At 46.8% G+C, this 19,174-nt stretch overlaps 1 protein-coding gene and 1 non-coding gene across 7 annotated transcripts in view; one reads left to right on the top strand and one right to left on the bottom strand.

Annotated features, from left to right (window-relative positions):
* Positions 1-18,892, top strand: part of INPP5B (inositol polyphosphate-5-phosphatase B) — a 48,550-nt gene extending 29,658 nt beyond the window's left edge. For all 6 annotated transcript variants that reach the window (XM_045064220.1, XM_045064222.1, XM_013045735.2 and 3 more), the window contains 15 exons: positions 155-256; positions 2,064-2,178; positions 2,511-2,627; positions 3,604-3,791; positions 5,285-5,396; positions 8,036-8,145; positions 9,294-9,429; positions 10,938-11,048; positions 11,977-12,139; positions 12,976-13,211; positions 14,179-14,292; positions 15,800-15,884; positions 16,246-16,373; positions 17,682-17,793; positions 18,041-18,892. In XM_045064220.1, coding sequence (XP_044920155.1) covers positions 155-256; positions 2,064-2,178; positions 2,511-2,627; positions 3,604-3,791; positions 5,285-5,396; positions 8,036-8,145; positions 9,294-9,429; positions 10,938-11,048; positions 11,977-12,139; positions 12,976-13,211; positions 14,179-14,292; positions 15,800-15,884; positions 16,246-16,373; positions 17,682-17,793; positions 18,041-18,156 — 1,945 coding nt within the window. In that variant the 3' untranslated portion in view covers positions 18,157-18,892. The remainder of the gene's footprint in view (positions 1-154; positions 257-2,063; positions 2,179-2,510; positions 2,628-3,603; positions 3,792-5,284; positions 5,397-8,035; positions 8,146-9,293; positions 9,430-10,937; positions 11,049-11,976; positions 12,140-12,975; positions 13,212-14,178; positions 14,293-15,799; positions 15,885-16,245; positions 16,374-17,681; positions 17,794-18,040) is intronic.
* On the bottom strand, positions 15,064-15,170 carry LOC123387421. The gene has a single exon (XR_006601875.1). It is a non-coding gene; the product is annotated as a U6 spliceosomal RNA (small nuclear RNA).
* Positions 18,893-19,174: the final 282 nt, after the last annotated feature.

Here is a 19,174-nt window from a genome sequence, read left to right as displayed (position 1 = left end):
CTTGGTCAATGTCTGGGGTGACATTGCTCAATGTCTGGAAACGTCTTAAAATTTGTTTCCAGAGAGCCTGAAACTGGGCGGAGTCAGTGTAGGATGCTTTCCCCGTCACATCCATTGTCCTCCCAAGGGACTGATCCGTTCTCTTTGCTGACAGGTTTTTTGTGGGAACATACAACGTGAATGGCCAGTCCCCCAAAGAAGGCCTCCGGCCCTGGCTAAGCCACAGCATTCCGGCCCCAGATGTATACTGTGTGGGGTGAGTGCTTCTCTTCTCAGTTCTGCCTCTCCAGCTCCAGAAAATATAGCTGAGGGGAAGGGACAAGGACATGAATGTATAACTGAGTTCTCACAGCAGGTAAAGGAATTGAAAAATGACCATTTGCTTAATAACAGCTGCTTCTCTGTTTGATGTTCTTCCTGGAATTAAACAAATTTCTGGCACCATTAAAGCGATGTGCTTGGCATTTAAATGCTGTTATTTTGTGCAGCCCTCTGTTAAAATCGCTACACTCAAACTGACTTATATCACTTAGATGTTCGGGACTTTATTGGTCACAAGGCAAAAATAGCTTTTGCCAGGGAAGTAAGGTTAGCTTTGTTTGTTTATTTATTTATTTATTTGACAGAGAGAGATCACAAGTAGGCAGAGAGGCAGGCAGAGAGAGAGGAAGGGAAGCAGGCTCCCTGCTGAGCAGAGCCTGATGTGGGACTTGATCCCAGGACCCTGAGATCATGACCTGAGCTGAAGGCAGCGGCTTAACCCACTGAGCCACCCAGGTGCCCCTATTTATTTATTTTTAAGATCTTATTTATTGGGACGCCTGGGTGGCTCAGTGGGTTAAGCAGCTGCCTTCGGCTCAGGTCATGATCCCAGCGTCCTGGGATCGAGTCCCACATCGGGCTACTTGCTCCTCAGGGAGCCTGCTTCTCCCTCTGACTCTGCCTTCCACTCTGTCTGCCTGTGCTCGCTCTCACTCTCTCTCTCTCTTACAAATAAATAAATAAAATCTTTAAAGAAAAAAAAAAGATAGACAAACCATAAGTGACTCTTAATCTCACAAAACAAACTGAGGGTTGCTGGGGGGAGGGGGTTTGGGAGAAGGGGGTGGTATTATGGATATTGGGGAGGGTATGTGTTTTGGTGAGTGCTGTGAAGTGTGTAAACCTGGTGATTCACAGACCTGTACCCCTGGGGATAAAAATATATGTTTATAAAAAATAAAAAATTATATTAAAAAAAAAAGATCTTATTTATTTATTTGACAGAGAGAAAGAGCAGAAACAGAAGGGAGGGGCAGAGGGAGAGGGAGAAACAGGCTCCCCGCTGAGCAGGGAGCCTGATGTGGGGCTCCATCTCAGGATCCCGGGATCGTGACCAGAACTGAAGGCAGATGCTTAACCGACTGAGCCACCCAGGCGCCCAAGCTTTATTTATTTTTTTGTTTCAATTTTGTTGAGAGAGAGAGAGAGAGAGTGCACAAGTAGGGAGAGGCAGAAGGAGAGAGAGAACCCTAAGCAGGTTCCATGCCTAGCGTGGAGTCTGATGCGAGGCTTGATCTCAGGATCATGACCTGAGGCGAAATCAAGAGTCAGACACTTAACTGACTGGCTTTTTTTTTTTTAAGGCTCCATCAGTCAGTCATTTTTTCTTCGGTACATATTATCCTGCTAGCCCTGTCCTGGGCACAGTGAATGGGGAGGGGGCAACTAAGGGGCCTATATAGTAAAGTGAGAAGGGCCTAGAATTTGGAATTGATCTAGATGTAGGCATGGCCCCCAGTTTGTCATTTGCTGCTTTTGTGAATCAGGGGTCTCAGGGGTACAATGGAGACACTTCTGACCGCTTCCCAGGCTGGTTATGGAGAGGAAGTGGGTGACAGCTCGTCAAAGCGCTGGTAGCTCCTTAGCATTTAGTCCCTTGGTTCCACATATTTATTTCTCTCCCCTCGAGGGCCCTGCGGTTTAGCTGGAGAGCGAGGACACACATAGCTAACCCAATCTGAGGACATGCTGTCTTGCACTTGACTCTTCTCGACTGTCTGACTGCTTGCTGCTTATTATAGGTTCCAGGAGCTTGATCTGAGTAAGGAAGCCTTTTTCTTCCATGATACCCCGAAGGAGGAAGAGTGGTTTAAAGCTGTGTCAGAAGGTCTTCACCCAGATGCCAAGTATGCGAAGGTAAGCGAGGGGTCAGTGACCCTTAATTGTATGTTGCTATGCAAGGAAATTCTGAGACCTGTTATCATAAGCCCATCCTAATTCTTCAATTCCAAGTCCCCCAGAAGAGGCGCTCTAGGTAGGAGAGATGCAGGTCTGGGCAGCGGTAGGCTATTTGGGTTATCACAGAGCATGCTTGGTGAGCTGCACAGGTGAGTTCCCTGTGTCCTGCTGTGGAGAAGGAAAACATTGGCGTCATCGGCCGGCTTCGAGACCACTTTTCCTCTGGGATGTATCTTCCTGTTTTCGGTTTCGGGTTCATGCTGTGACGGGAATGTCTGGCTCTTGTCCAGGTGAAGCTCGTCCGACTGGTGGGGATTATGCTGCTGTTGTATGTCAAACAGGAACATGCAGCGCACATCTCCGAGGTGGAAGCCGAGACCGTGGGGACCGGAATCATGGGCAGGATGGTGAGTTTGGGGGGTATGCTTGATCCCTAAGGTTTCGACCCTGCCTCTCACGACACTGTGACTGGTGTGTCCCAGTTCGAGGGGACTGGTGTGACAAGATGAATGGTGCCCTTACACAGGGTGAGACAGAGCGGACCACTTAGAAGTAGTAATTTCGTGAGCTGCTGGCTAATTTGGCACACATCCCTGTCTGCGCCACACCAGAGCCTCCAGCTGATCATGAAATGGTCATTTCACCCATGAAATACATTGCAGAAAACCAAGATAAAGAATGCCGATAATAGGTTTGCAATTTCCTATTCTCGAGGCTCCTGAAGTCCTGCCTTTTTTTTTTTTTTTTAAGATTTTGTTTACTTATTTGACAGATAGAGATCACAAGTAGGCAGAGAGGCAGGCAGAGAGAGAGGAAGGGAAGCAGGCTTCCTGCTGAGTAGAGAGCCCGATGTGGGGCTCAATCCCACGACCCTGGGATCATGACCTGAGCCAAAGGCAGAGGCTTTAACCCACTGAGCCACCCAGGCACCCTGAAGTCCTGCTTTTAGGTTCTCCTGCAAGAACTTAGTTTCCTGCAGAGAAGGCCAAGCATGTGGTTTGCCTGTGATATAGTGAAAAGTGGACTCAGCTTTGCCACTGGCTGGTCACTCTGCTTTCTTGGATTTGTTTACCTAGCTGTTAAAATAGACAGTAGGGGTCCTTGGGTGGCTCCATTGCTTAAGCGTCCCATTTTCTATTTCAGCTCCGGTCACAACCCAGGGTCGTGAGATCCAGCGCTGTGTTGGGTTCTGCACTCAGCGGGGAGTCTGCTGGAGATAGTCTCTCTCCCTCTCTCCCTCTAAAAAAAAATTAAATGAAAATACAAACTGCTTCACTTAGCTGTCAGGATGATATTGAAGAGAAAATATGTTGAAAGCATGCAGATTTAAATGGCAGCCATGTTGACATTGTGAATTGCGTTCTTCCGGGCTCTTTCCCGTAGGGTAACAAAGGAGGCGTGGCCATCAGATTCCAGTTCCACAACACCAGCATCTGCGTAGTGAATTCTCACTTGGCAGCCCACACAGAAGAGTATGAGAGGAGGAACCAGGACTATAAAGACATCTGTTCTCGAATGCAGTTTTGTCAGATTGACCCAGGCCTTCCCCCTCTCACCATCAGCAAACACGAGTGAGTCTGGGCTCAGACCCCAAGTAGTTCACTGCTCCGATGTTGTGGAATTGGGGCCTCTCTGTTTTGTCATGGAGGTGCTTGGGGGAGGCTTTCCACTCCCAGAGTGGGGACTCTAGCCATCACTCGCTTACATGTGGGTTATGTCTCGTGGGAATGTCCCGTGTCCTAACATACCATCAGGCAGACCTCTAGACTCTTCTTACACATCATTTATCCCCAGAAGACGTATAAGATTTATTTTAATGTGGGTCTGCCTCGGATTAAACCCCACGAGGAAAGCCACCAGACAGCGAGCATCTCAAGTCCGGGTTTCAGAAGTAGGCTTCAGGATAGTATGGGTCTTTTCTTTCCAAAAGCACATGTAATTGAGATTTGCACTGCAGTGGTCCGCCTTCCCTCTCGAGCCAGCTTTACAAAGCTGCCGTGATAGCTGCTTAGAGCATCTTGTGCTAATCTTTGTTTTCTTTATCTCTAAGATGTTCTATATGTCTCAAGTCAAGGCATATTAGAATTTCAGACTTGACAGTAACACTCGAAGTGTGTGCCACTTCTTTTAGACAAAGGAAGAAGCCCCTGAGGCCATGGTGTCGGCCGGGGAGTCCCCAGATGCAAGCCTCACATCCCGCCTGCTGTGGTGGTGGAACGGTCTTGGGCTCACTGGTGTTCTGGAAGCTGACAGGATGGCTTTCCTTCTCCGGGGAACCTAGCAGGGAGTGTGTCTTCCGTTCTGCTGGACTCCCAGCGCCCTAGTTTGGGAGGTGGCCACTCGCATGTCAGTTTGTCCGCTTTGAGCTTGTGGATGCTTTTGTTTTAGTGCGTGTGTCCTGCTGCGCGGGTTCTTTAATGACCTGGCTGCTGGCTTCAGATGGTGCGGTATTGGACCTGGCAGGCTGTGCGCTGTCATTCAGGGATGTCCGGGTTACCCTTCTCCCGAAGCAGCGGCTGTGACAAACCACCTGTCCCACTTTGCAGAAAGAGCCAACCAATGATACAGTGGGGGTTAAACCCAGACTCCACTGTACAGGTTGAACTTTGTTTCAGAGGACCTCAGTTCTAGAAACAAAGGCTGAGAGTGTATTTGTGGATTGTCATGTGCATGGAGGCGACATCATGGCATCCTCTGGTTTGGAGTCCCCGAGCAACTGACCTGACTCCCAATATTTGATCTTTTGTGCCTCTTCCCAGGAATGAGGTAAATGGTTGTCTTGCTTTTAGATCTTATTAGACTATCTTTCCAACCACACAGTGTAAAACGGTCCAGGACAACTCAAGGCTGTTTCTGATGAACCTGGAACAAAAGGTCCCTGAGTAAGCAGCATGTTAGCCGTGACGTGAAATGGGGTGGCAAGAGAAAAGATTTCCCAAACAGCAGAGTCAATGCCCTCCCAGCTCCCAAGAAGCTGGCCTCAAAGGCCTTCCTTCAGAAGCACACCGGCTAGGATGGGTAAAGTCCCTCCCCAACCTGTGACCTTTGTGTTCTGTCCTCACAGTGTGATCTTGTGGCTGGGGGACCTCAACTACAGGATAGAAGAGCTGGACGTGGAGACGGTGAAGAACCTCATCGAGGAGAAGGACTTTCAAACCCTATATGCGTATGATCAGGTACACGTGGCCTCCTGGGCCTTCTTTGGCAGCTGTCCCCCCACTGTGAGCTCACAGGAAGGCCTGGCTTCCCCACCCTCAGCCTCTTCTTCCTTGATGGGGTTGGCTTCCCCAAGGAGTTGCTGACCAGCCTTGTCCCTCGCTGTTCCCCCACCTTCCCCGCACCCCTACCCCACTGGCTCTTCTCTCCAGGTGCCTCATCCCCCCTGGGGGTGGCAAGAGCATGTGTGTTCTCTGTCTCAGTCTCTCTCTCTCTCTCTCTCTCAACCCCTTTCCCCAGTGCCCATTTATTGATTCATTCTGGTAGGGGCGAAGGGGTACCAAGCTTCTCCTAAAGACACTTGGGATGTTTAAGACAATTTAATTGTTTCTGAGTGAGTCTGCCTTGCCCCCTCCTGCTCTCACCAGACTTGTCTGGTGTAAATGACCACTCTTCTTCCTGAACCGCTTTCCTCACGTCCCGCAGGAACCAGTTCGGTAAGCTGCGGTTCTCTGCCGCGGTTGGGGTCAGTGTTTCTTGCTCGGAGCATTAGCCATTTCACAGGACAAGAGCCACCTGAGTCTCGCTGATTTTCATCAGGCTCCCCTTCTCTGTGGGTTTCAAGACTGTTCAAATGGTCAGGGTCGTTCAGAACGTTAAAGTCCCTTTTCATTTTAGTCTGTAGCCCCCTTCTTATTGTCATCAGTCTGGATCTTTCTGTTAACCCTTTTGTCCCCTGGTGCACATCAGTCAAAGGGGAAAAAATATCAACCTTGTTTTATTTTTCTTTATGGAATAATCTTTTTGGGGCCATTTTTCTTGCCAGTTTCTTTCCTTGGTAAATTACCTTTTTTCCCTCTTTATTTTATTTTTTAAGATTTTTTATTTATTTATTTGACAGAGAGAAATCACAAGTAGTCAGAGAGGCAGGCAGAGAGAGAGAGAGGGAAGCAGGCTTCCTGCTGAGCAGAGAGCCCGATGCGGGACTCGATCCCAGGACCCTGAGATCATGACCTGAGCCGAAGGCAGCGGCTTAACCCACTGAGCCACCCAGGTGCCCCCTTTTTTCCCTCTTTAATCCCTATTTCAGCATTAATCCGGTCTACTCTGTAACTGAGTTTACTGCATCTGTATTCCTGAGTGAGGCATTCTAACTTCCCTGGTGGTTTCATGCCCACTGCCTCTTGGCCTTCTTTTCTATTTCCCCCCTCCCCCAGGTTCATTTATTGATTTATTGATTTTTAAATTTTTATTTATTATTTTTTCCTGGACTTTCTTCAGGTAATAGTACCTGTTCCATGTGTTCTCTACTTCCCAGATGGTTTTAAGGTCTATGTATACTGATTTAAGAATCATCCTACATTAATATCTCCATTTTTATTATTTCTGTGGGTTTTCCCTTAGGAGTTTTTTTTTTTTTTAGGAATTCATGTTTTGGGGAATTTGGCAACTGTTGTTCCCTGAGTAGCTGCCTCCTGTCTCCAGTGTTAGCTGAAAGTTCTTCATCAGTCCTCATAGGGCCGCGCTTGGTCCTCCAGGGAGGACACAGGAACACCTGTGGTTGTTAATCTTGCTGCGAGTGTGATCTGGAGGAAGTCCCTAAAATGAGTATTGTGGGAGGAATGCTGGCTGTTCTCAGAATGTTCCAGACGCCCTTCTAAGTTGACAGTTCTTTCCAACAGTCCTGAGTGGCAGATTCTGTTACAAATCCACAATTTGCGAATGGGGGAAGTCAAGGCACAGAGCTTCCCCTAGTTTGTGTAACTTGTTTGATAAACTCCTTTAGAAGATTGTTTAAATTTAATTCATACATGTTTTGGTATACTTCTGCTATTTATTTTTATTTATTTTTATTTTTTTAAGATTTTATTTATTTATTTGAGAGAGAGAGAGGTCACAGGTAGGCAGAGAGGCAGGCAGAGAGAGAGGGGGAAACAGGCTCCCCACTGAGCAGAGAGCCTGATGGGGCCCTCGATCCCAGACCCTGAGATCATGACCTGAGCTGAAGGCAGAGGCTTAACCCACTGAGCCACCCAGGTGCCCGTTCTGCTATTTATTTTTAGATACCTGGAAGTTCCCCTTTGCTTTTTGGGTAGTATCTTCCCAGACCTTTTTCTGTTGGTACCTGATCCTCTTAGGGACATCTCAGCAAGATGGTACTCGGGCCCCCTGGATACAAATATCCTCTTATAAAAGAGCCTTAAAAATGGTACAACAGGGGCCCCTGGGTGGCTCAGTGGGTTAAGCCTCTGCCTGCGGCCTAGGTCATGATCTCAGGGTCTTGGGATCAAGCCTCGCATAGGGCTCTCTGCTCAGCAGGGAGCCTGCTTTCTCTCTCTCTCTCTCTCTCTCTCTCTCTGCCTGCCTCTCTGCCTACTTGTGATCTCTGTCTGTCAAATAAATAAATAAAATCTTAAAAAATAATAACAACACACACACACACACACACACACACACGGTACAACAGGCAAAGGAATGGTCCGCTCGCTCCCCTTCCTAGGATTTAGCTCTCAAGATCTTACAGGATAGCTTTCTCCTGGGCCTTTCCCTTTGGGTTAGGGTTCAGATTCCAGATTGATTTCCTTTCCTCTGCTAATTCAAGGTTTGACTTTTTTATTCTGAGATGATTTTTTTTTCCCCCTTCCATCTCTTCTTGTAGCTGAAAACTCAGATGGCTACTAAGGCTGTCTTTGAAGGCTTCATTGAAGGCGAGCTTACGTTCCAGCCTACCTATAAGTATGATACTGGCTCCGATGACTGGGATACCAGGTAGGTAGGGGGCTGCTTCTGGGGGGCTGAGCAAATGGAAACCCCCAAATTCAGGGAAGCACTTGTCCCCATTGGCCTACAGAAGGTGATAGGATTCCCGTGACTTCCCCGTGTTTTGTGCTCTGGTCAGACATTTTCTTTGACAGAGAGAGAGAGAGCACAAGTAGACAGAGAGGCAGGTAGACAGAGAGAGAGGGGAAGCAGGCTCCCCACTGAGCAGAGAGCCTGACTTGGGGCTCAATCCAGGACCCGGAGATCATGACCTGAGCCGAAGGCAGAGGCTTAACGCACTGAGCCACCCAGGTGCCCCTGGTCAGACATTTTCTAGCAGCATCTGCTCATTCAGCAGCTCTGTCTTCCTGCATGTTTTCTTTTTGAGTGCCTTAGCCTTTGTTCCCTACTAATTTACTTTCCAGCTATGCTTAGGGGGATAGGATGACTCCAGCCCACTTAGCTTATACTTGGTCATTACATAGGAGTTTATCACTTTTCGTTAGTGCTTCTGATATGCTTCACATTATTTCATGCACTTGACTTCTGTGACCTCACTTAGTCTTCATCTACCAGCTGAAAGAGGTGTGATTTATCATCGTCAGCTTCTAGATTGGGGAACTGAGGCAGGCAAAAAGTAAAGAGCCTTCCAAGGGGCACCTGGCTGGCTCAGGCAGCTCTTGAGCCACTCTTGATCTTGGGGTCATGAGTTCAAGCCCCACATTGGGTGTAGCAATTACTTAAAAATAAAATTGTAAAAGAAGAGAAAAAAAGTAAGGTAAAGAGCCTCCCAAGCAGGCTAGCCTAGAACCAGGATTATAACTGAGGCAGTAAGAATTGAGAGGCTGTGTCAAGCACCATGTTTTAAGGACCACGGAGTACTTACTTCCAGATTGCTTCTTTTCATCTCCTCCCCATAGGAAGGTAAAGAACAGAGATTCATTCTGAACAACATTTGGCTTGGAGCCCTCACGGCTGTCTTGGGTGATGGGATATGCTATCTCCTGGTGGGCCCGAATCTCTGTGCCTTCTTGGGACCGTGGGGTCACCTGGACTTGAAGGCTCTGCCCGGTCATTCCCCAGCTGCCCCAGGGTACTGGCCAGGCAGTGGGTGTGCTTGCCTGTGTGGGGGCCCCAGTGCGGACTTTGCATTTCAGTGAGAAGTGTCGTGCTCCTGCCTGGTGTGACCGGGTCCTCTGGAAAGGGAAGAACATCACTCAGCTGAGTTACCAGAGCCACATGGGCCTGAAGACCAGTGACCACAAGCCTGTCAGCTCAGTGTTTGACATTGGGGTAGGTGGGCAGCCGACACCCGTCCTGAGCACCCCTATGGGGAATTGGTTCCTATAACGAAGACCACTTTTGTCGTTCTGGTCTCCTCCTCCACCCTGTGTGAGAAAGCTTTTAAAAATTATTTTTAGGGGCACCTGGCTGCCTTAGTCTCTGGAGGATGCAACTCTTGATCTTGGGGTTGTGAGTTCGAGCGTCACGTTGGGCATAGAGATTACTTAAAAATAAAAAAACCAAAAGAGTTGTTCATATTTAAATTTTAGTCATAATTATTTTGGTATACTTCTATATATTTCTATGTCTGTGCAAGTTCCGCTTTGCTTTTTGGTCTGCATTTTTCCAGGAGTTTTTCTGTGCATTTATAAACAGGGCAGTATTGTATATACAACATAGAGGCTATTTTTTCTTTTCATAAAAGAGATCAGATTATACATATTGTTCTTTTTTTTTTTTTTTAAAGATTTCATTTATTTATTTGACAGACAGAGATCACAAGTAGGCAGAGAGGCAGGCAGAGAGAGAAAGGAGAAAGCAGGCTCCCTGACGAGCAGAGAGCCCGATGCTGGGCTCGATCTCAAGACCGTGGGATCATGACTTGAGCTGAAGGCAGAGGCTTTAACCCACTGAGCCACCCAGGCACCTCTATACATATTGTTCTGAGAGAATATCTTTTTTTTCTCCTACTGACTATGTCTTAGCAGATCTTTCCATGTCAGTAAAGGTAGAGCTTCCTCCTCCTCCCCTGTCTGCCAACTCTGTATGAGCTTATTTCCCCCACCCTGGCTAATATTGGAGTTTAGTCATCTTAAATTTCTGCCAACCCAGTGAGCTAAAAGAAAGAGATCTTTCATTATTCTAAATCACATTTGTTTGATTTTGCTGGTGAGGTTGAACATCTTCGTTCTTACTATCTCTTCTCCTGTGATTTGTTCCTTTACGTTATCCACTCTCAAGGGTTCGGGTAGAGGCATATCGGAATCTGTGAAGGTGTGAGTAGTTTGAAAAAGGGCCTAATGAATGTTACAGAGTTTTTGTATTGGAAAGTGACAACAAGTGTTTATGACTCAGAATACAGAAGGGAAAGCCTGACGAAATCTTGGCCATTGGAGCATAGGTTACAAAAACTTGAGAGATGCCATTTGAAATTAAACCCTAGCAGTTTCTCACCACAGGCTGGTGGATAGCAGCAAGTGAATTAGAGCTAGTCACTGGGCATTTTTCTGCCCTAGGGCTGTGAGCCGGCAGAGCTGTCCACCAGGCTTCCACCTCTGTATCTTCTCCCTGCTCATCAGGAAGCAGTTGACTTCCTCACAAGCTCGGCCTCTGGAGGACCCCTCCTGAGTCTGTTGTTAATTGGGTTCTTGGTTAATTAATTAAATCTATTCAGTCTTCACTTTCTGCGTGGCCGCCAACTGTTCTTGCCCTGTTCTTGCCCGGTGCTGTGCATGTCCTCTTTCCTGAAAAGGAGGAAATGGGCAGAAGGCACTCAGGCTCCAATATTTGCCTCCCAGGTGAAGGTGGTCAACGAAGAACGTTACCGGAAGACTCTGGAGGAGATCGTTCGCTCCCTGGACAAGATGGAAAATGCCAACATTCCTTCCGTGTCCCTTTCTAAGCGAGAGGTAGGAAGGACATGTTAACAATATTGGCAACAGGCTCCTCTATTTATAGAACTTAAATCTCGTCTGTGAGGTTTCAGTATCCAGGAGCCACCTGTCCGACCCCCGGACTCCACAGTCTTTTTGACGTGTGGCCTCTGGTTCCAGGGAGCTGGTTGCTGAGAGGAGTGGGGTTGTTGGTTTAGATTATGTTCTTCTCCTGATCTTCTGAATCAGAAGACTTTAACCTTCGTGGCTCATGGGTTTCACCCACACATGGGCCATTCGTGATTTAAGTGTTGGCGCAGAGGAGCCAAAAGGTGTTTTGTTTGGTTTTAGCTGGTCTGTGTTCTTGCAAGGAATGTCTTCCTCCTGATATTTTGCTTTGACCAAGATTAAGTTGAGTCAGAGTTTCTTGGGTACACACAGAGGCAATGGGGGGAGGGCAGGCAGTGTAGACAAGGGATCTGTGGTGGGGGATGTCAAGTTAGGGCAGAAGATTGTTCATGGAAGAGCTACAGCATAGATCATTCTGGATGGACAATACTTGGAAGTCAAGCAAATGGAGATTTATGGTGTGGGTATTTTTTTAGTGCCCTGGGTGTCCAGCTACTTGGAAGGATGTGCTTGGTCTTCAAGTTTGGAGGTGAAATTTATAAAGGGTATTTTGAAAATGGTCTTTGGGCACAGAAGATAGAAGGTTTGAACTTTGATTCCTTTAGGAAATTTATTTATCAAACAACCTAAGTTTTTGGGTTTTGGGGTTAAACACAGACTGCGGGTCTTTCATGGGGCTGTGGCCTTCTAGGGAAATACTTAAAGCAGAAACATGATTTGAAAGAGGCGGTCCTTCATTGTCTTTCCAGAAAGGGCAGAGATTGCCCATTTGGGGTGGCTGGGCAGGTCGCCGAGAAAAGGGCACTGATCCGACTGGTCCCGGGCCTGTTCCCAGTTCTGTTTTCAGAATGTGAAGTACATGCAGTTGCAAGTACAGTCCTTTACAATTCATAATGGACAAGTTCCCTGTCAGTTTGAATTCATCAACAAGCCTGATGAGAAGTCGTACTGTAAGCAGTGGCTGAACGCCAACCCCAGCCGAGGTTTCCTCCTGCCAGGTGAGGCCTCCGTTCCCAGGCTCCCGGCTGCTGGTTTGGGGACTGCTCTACCCCGACTGCTTATTTTTCTCCAGTAAGCTCTTTCGGTTTCTGAGTGTTTGCTGTCTGATCTAAACTTCTAAAAGCCCTGTGGGGGAGCCATCCGTACTTAAGGTATAAAACAGGAAGGGGCACGAGGTCAGCCTGGAAAGCTTTCTCAGCCGTGTGTGTGTTCCGTAATTTCACAGAAAGAGAAGACAGAAGATGGCGGGGAAGCAGGTGCTGCTCTTGAAGGACTCATTGTCACTGTCTGCCCCACTATAATCAGCTCCCAGCGTCCGCTCTTGTAGGGAAAGATAACGGGGTGGTAATCCAGAAATTCCCTCTGGTCCCGGAATGTACCATTCGTGTCTTTCCCCTAACTTCTTTGCACTCTGTGTTGTGCTGTGTGGCAGAGGGATGAAGCCTCTTTTGTGGACGATTCACAGGCTGCTTCTTGCATTGTATTTTCTCCTGGATCAGGTGTCTTCATCTGACCTGTCCCAGGGCAAGCTCTTTGACCCATGCCTTCTGATTGTATTAATAATTCTGACTTGAGCTGTGCTCCTTTGTCCTTGAATTTCATAGCAGTTGCCTCTTCCCATGTTTTTGTGTGTTGTTTTCATGTCCCCACTTGAACTATAAACGCCTTGTCCATGTGTCCTTGGCGTGCCGAGCACATACATACCTGCTGGTTAGCTGATTCCTCTGAATCCCTTTCCCAGCCCTTTGTGCCTGAGCCTTGTGCCTGCTGTCCTCTTTCCCCCTTTCTTCCTGGCCTCCCACCAGCCAACATTACTTTAAATGTTTTTCTTCAGATTCTGCTGTTGAGATTGAATTGGAGCTATTTGTAAATAAGACCACGGCTACAAAGCTCAACTCAGGTGAAGACAAAATCGAAGACATTCTGGTTTTGCACTTGGACAGGGGGAAGGATTACTTCTTGTCTGTGTCTGGGAACTACCTGCCCAGCTGTTTTGGATCTCCCATTCATACACTGTGCTACATGAGGGAACCGATCTTGGAACTGCCACTGGAAACAATTAGAGAGCTGGTAAGTTACATGACGTATGGAAGCATCTAGAACTGTAGCAGCCGAGCCAGTGAAGCAAGATATTCTCAATTTTTTCACATAGAGTACATTAGAGAAACTCAGCCATGGATAGTAAGATATGAAGTTTCCCAGGCCTGTGATTTTATTCCTTTTTTTGCTTTAATCATGACTTCCTCATCATCCTGAACTAAATTTTCTGAGATGCAAAGGACTTCTGTGGAGACAGTTTGAATCCAAGGGCTCTACTTCAGAACAGATTTATAGTAATATGCATATCCCACCCCCTGCCCCGTTCCAATGGACTTTTTAACTTAGGGACTCTTGGCTTCTATCCTCTCCCTTATATAAGATGAAAACAGAGGCCCAGTAAGGAGAGTGATTGGTCGCAGGTCACGCGGTGAGTTAGCAGTGGACCTGGCTCCTACATTAGAGTTTTTGGACTCCCAAGTCTCTGCCCTTACCGCACCAGACCACACTATCTCCCTGTTTCTGACAGTGAAATGCTGTTGGCAGGATGTTTTTTCAAAGATCATGATGCATATTTCACCTGATTTATTGAAACTGCTTGTCATAACCCACTCCTAATTCTCAAAAATCACCTTCTGGTACCTTGATTGTGTCACCTAGTTTTGTTTTTTTTGCCTGTAGCATGTTTGCTTAGGGGATTGAAGTGCATCCCTTCCTCTGCAGGTTTGCTGTACCCATTATCGGAGCCAGCCCATCAGAAGGTCCATGGGCGGGCCTTCGTGTTATGCTTTTTCTTTTTTTTTTTTTTAAAAAGCTTTTATTTAGTTAGTTGACAGAGGGAGACACAGGGAGAGAGGGAACACAAGCAGGGGGAGAGGGAGAAGCAGGCTTCCCACTGAGCAGGGAGTCTGATGCGGGGCTCAATCCCAGGACTCAGGGACTGTGACCGGAGCTGAACGCCTGAGCCACCCAGGCGCCTATGCTTTTTATTTCTTTTCAGACTCTGATGCCCCTACAGACTGAAGATGATGGGGTCCAGTTGGAGAACCCCTTGGGAATTCCCAAAGAGCTCTGGATGATGGTTGATTACCTGTACCAAAATGCTATCCAGCAGGTAGGTGGTAGTTAAGCAATCAGAACTGATTGAAGCCAGATTGCCTTGGGGAAGAACATCAACCCCAAGAACTTCGGGTGTAAGAAGATTTTACCCCAACAAATCCGTGGAAAGCTGTCGCTTTCTCAGGGAGTGAGTAGGGTATGTTTCACACTCCCAGGAGACCTTGCTATTACATAGACCACTTGATTACTCCCCCAAGGGAAGCAGCCTGGCATAGGATGGCCTTCACGGCACAACATGTACCCTTCCCTGGCCTCTGGGGTCCTCCCAGTATAAAGCCATCTGGAGCCTTCTCAGGACATCAGCCTATCCTTTTGAGGAACTCGTGACAGTTTCTGGAAATGGGAGGGGCTAACTCCTTGTTAAGCCAGACAGAGGCAGGAGACCAGATGGAGCCCCCAGGCCATGAGTCATGAGTCCTGATTTCTAGAGTGATTTGAGCCAGCTTCATGAGATCAAATCAGTCTGTATCACTGACTCATTCGTATAGGGAGACTAGTAGAAACTGTAGTCTACCACAGCTCTACCGCTTGGGAGCAACATACATTCTTTTTTTTTTTTTTTTTTTGCAACATACATTCTTAATGACATGTCTTTTTACTCTACCCTTGCCCACACTTCTTATTACAGTGTCCCCAAATACTATTCTAAGTGTTTAACAGCATTGCCTTAGTTTGTTCTCCCGATAGCTCTCAGATGAAGAACTGAGGTCCAGAAGGCTCTGTAACTTGGTCAGGATCCCAAAGCTGATAACTGGGCAAGATGGGGATTTGAACCCAGGGAGTCTAGCTGTAAGGTTACAATCTCACACAGGAGCCATGCTAATCTTCTCTGTGTTGTCCTAATTTTAGTGTATGTGCTGCCAAAGAGAGCACAGAAGTTACATTCTTTTCTTTTTTTTTTTTTTTTAAGATTTTATTTATTTATTTGACAGAGAGACAGAGAGGGAACACAAGCAGGGGGGAGTAGGAGAGGGACAAGCAGGTCTCCTGCTGAGCAGGGAGCCTGATGTGGGACTCGACCCCAGGACCCTGGGATCATGACCTGAGCGAAGGCAGAGGCTTAACGCAGAGCCATCCAGGGGCCCCTGGAAATACTTTTATTGCCGTAATCTTTTTTTTACAAAGCGAGGTGGTGTCTTTTTAACTTTCTCCATCTTATAAATGATATATTTTCTTCACATTTTTCTTTTTCTGGTTAATTCTTCCACAACACTGCAGGAAACCGTTTTCAGTTTTCCCTTACTGTTGTGAGTAGTATTCCCTACCTATTGTTTTATAATAGATGTTTTATCACTTTAAAGACCTGTCCTGGGAGCATGCTTAGGAAGGCCACCAGGATGAGCTCGTCACATCAGCCCTAACTTCCAGATTGTTTACCAGTTGATTCATAGGCCTCACTTCACTGCCCCTTTTTTGCACCTTGGTGGGGATCATATTTCTAGGTCAGGAGATCATGGCTGATTTTCTGAGAATGTAATTATTTGGTGACTTTCTTTTTGCAGGAAGATCTGTTCCAGCAGCCAGGCCTGAGGTCGGAATTCGAGCATATCAGGGACTGTTTGGATACTGGAATGATTGAAAGCCTCTGTATCCTCAGACATTTGTGCGTGCGTGCATGTGTATGTGTGAATATGATTAAGAGGTGAGAGAAAAGAAGGAGTATGATTTTAAGGCTTGAAATCCTATCTTGTGTCCTCAGCTGTCATATTTTTCTTACTTAAAGTTTGCATAGAGAAGACTTCACAACTTTAATCCACCAATATAGTAGGAACTCAGGAGGGCCCAGCTAAGCTGACAAGCAGCTTGGCCCCTTCACCATGTCAGGCTGGCATCCTAGCTCTGAGCAGAGAGCCTTCCTGGGCAGGCAGCACGTCTGGCATGTGCTCACTCCTGGGCCTTTTCCTAACCACGGCATGGCATCGCCAGTTCCTTAACGATGGGCCAAAAGCCGCCAGCAATCATTCCGTAGCTGAAGCCTTGCTGCTTTTCCTGGAGAGCCTGCCAGAGCCTGTCATCTGCTACAGCACCTACCATAACTGCCTGGAATGTTCTGGCAACTACACCGCGAGTAAACAGGTGAGGGGAAGCATTGAGCGTTCACGTACTGCAGCCCTGGGCTTCACAGGGCCAGAGGGAACAGAGTGGGCGCCGTTCCTCAAATACAGTGTCCTAGCAGCTCAGCTTCATAGCTCTCCTTCCCGAACCTGTTCTTCTCACGTCCCCTTTTCTTTTAGTGGCTTCACCCTGAATTCCAGTGACTCATCCCAGAAACCTGAGTCATTCCTGAGTTGTCCTCTGCTCACCTCCCCCATGCCCAGTTCCCTTGATCTGTCACCTGTCTTCCATTCTCATCCACTCACCTTGGTTCTAAGCTCTGCGTTCTGGCTCTCCCTCTGCTCAATTGTTTTTCATACCGCAATCAGACCACATGCTCTAAAGCTCTCATCACATCACTCTTGGTCAAAAATCACACTTGGCTCTCCATTGCCAATGAATGATTTTCTTTTTCTTTTTTTTTTTTTTTTTTTTTAAAGATTTTTATTTATTTATTTGACAGACAGAGATCACAAGCAGGCAGAGAGGCAGGCAGAGAGAGAGAGGAGGAAGCAGGCTCCCCGCCAAGCAGAGAGCCCGATGCGGGACTCGATCCCAGGACCCCAAGATCATGACCTGAGCCGAAGGCAGCGGCTTAACCCACTGAGCCACCCAGGCGCCCCTCAATGAATGATTTTCTTAAACAAATAGGCAAGACTTTTAACCATCTGGCCTAATGGTTCACACATGTAACAGGCCATGGTGGAATAATCTAGAAAACTTGCTAATAATACAGGTTCCAGAGCCTCACCCCACATCCACTGAATTGGAATCTCTTTTGGAATATATCTTGTACAAGCCTCCTAAGTGATAATGATGATACACAGATAGTTGGAGTACTCATCGAGTTCTAGCCTGATCCATCCCTCCAGACTTAGCACCTGTTCAAGGGGTGTCCTGCTAAAAATTGACTTCTCTGTGTATTCTCTCTCCTTATCTCACTGTGTTCCTTCTCTTGCATTTTTTATACTTTCTTTTGCCCCCAAATGCCCTAGTCCTTACCTCTGCAGGTCCAATTTTGTCTTATATTCAAGACCCAGCTTATAACGTCTTCTATTCCCATAAACCTTTTGAGAGCACATAGTTAAGCTATTGAGCTCTAAATTCACAAAGCACTTGATCTGTGCTTCTCTTTTGACTCTTGTGCCAAATGGTAAGTGATCGGAGTTTCCTGTGCACAGTCTTACTCATGTCCCTTGGATCATGTACTCAGCTCCTGGAACACAGCACATGTCTGACAAATGATTGAATGAATGAATAAAAGACAAATCCCCGTTCTCCCTCTTTCAGGTCATTTCTACCCTCCCCACATTCCACCAAAATGTCTTCAACTACTTGATGGCATTTCTGCGAGAACTGCTAAAAAAATCAGCAAAAAATCACTTGGATGAGAATATTCTAGGTAAGTAGTCAAGTCTCTGTGGGAAAGATCTCTGTATATTGAGAGACTCATTATGAGAAGTGTGCTGGAGGAAGGTCCAAGACCACTGCAGTGGAACTAAAATCTCTAGCTCTGGGCCAAGTTTACCCTCACACAGTTTTTTTCCAAGCAGAAAATAATGCTTTCAGGTACTCCTCCCAACTCAACAACACAAGAATTAGTAGCGTTTCTTTTACTGAATCATTTGTCTTCTGTGTGTTTCATGCAGCTAGTGTATTTGGCAGCTTACTGCTTCGAAACCCAGCTGGTCACCGAAAGCCTGACATGGCAGAGAAGAAGAAGGCTCAAGAATTTATTCACCTGTTCCTCTGCAACTCACCCTGAGCCTATCTCCTCTCCTCTTTTACTCGAAGCAGTCAATTACCAGCCCCACCTGTTTAAGATCAAGAACTACCACAACAAGATGTGAGGCGTCTTGGAAGCAAAAGCGGCAACTGCCTATTTCCTGAGCCCTGACACCACCCCCCACCCCACCATGGCTGTCACAGTCCTGTCACTCTGAGTTCTGAAGACATGGGGGAAATCTGCCACAATAAAACCGACTGTCAATGTTCAACTTCAGTTATTTAACACAGATCTATTTTTTTAAACTTTAAAGATTTTAAATAACTCTGTTTCTTGTGCTCACTCACTGAAGCCTGCCTTCAGGACATAGTCAGTGCCTTCCCTGTAGCTTGAGCTGGGCTCCCCTTGAACAGATATTTGAACAAACTTTGGGGTCCTAAAGAGAGAATGAATTGGACAGCAAGAATGCGAGTGGAATCTGCTGGATAAACAGATCACAGTCACCCAGATGCTTCCAGGGCTCTAAGGACATGTGTATATATATGTATATAAAAACCCTACCCCCTTTACTACTCAGATGTGGCTAAACAACTCTGGGGCTGGCCACTCAGCCTCTGAGGGCAATACAGTGGCTTAAAAATGAAGGTACCGAAGAAAGTGGTGTTTGGGGAAACAAATGGAATTTTCCGGGTCAATAATCCTCCAAACTGTATATGATGCATCCCCTCTCTCATATATGTAATATATTTTAATGATAAATGTATTTTTAACAGTGGTTGTTTGTATGTTTTAATCTTTTTTTTTAAAGATTTTGAGAGAGAGAGACAGAGATAGTGACAGAGTATGAGTGGGGAGGAGAGGGAGAATTGGACTGCCCACTGAGTGGGATGCCCTACTCAGGGTTGGATTCCCCGACTGGGGGGATCATGACCTGAGCCAAAGACAGATGCTTAACTGACTGAGCTGCCAGGTGCCCTGTTTCTGTCTCTTAAGAGATGGCTGCTGGACCTTTTGTGGCTTAAGCATTGGGGCAACTGGTCAGGGGACTAAAGAGGCA

Source organism: Mustela putorius, unplaced genomic scaffold (genome assembly GCF_011764305.1).
Source record: "Mustela putorius furo isolate JIRA1106 unplaced genomic scaffold, ASM1176430v1.1 tig00003853_pilon_pilon_pilon, whole genome shotgun sequence".
NCBI classification, from domain to species: domain Eukaryota; kingdom Metazoa; phylum Chordata; class Mammalia; order Carnivora; family Mustelidae; genus Mustela; species Mustela putorius.
Note: the sequence above shows the minus strand (reverse complement) of the source record. Positions and strands in the feature narration are given on the sequence as shown.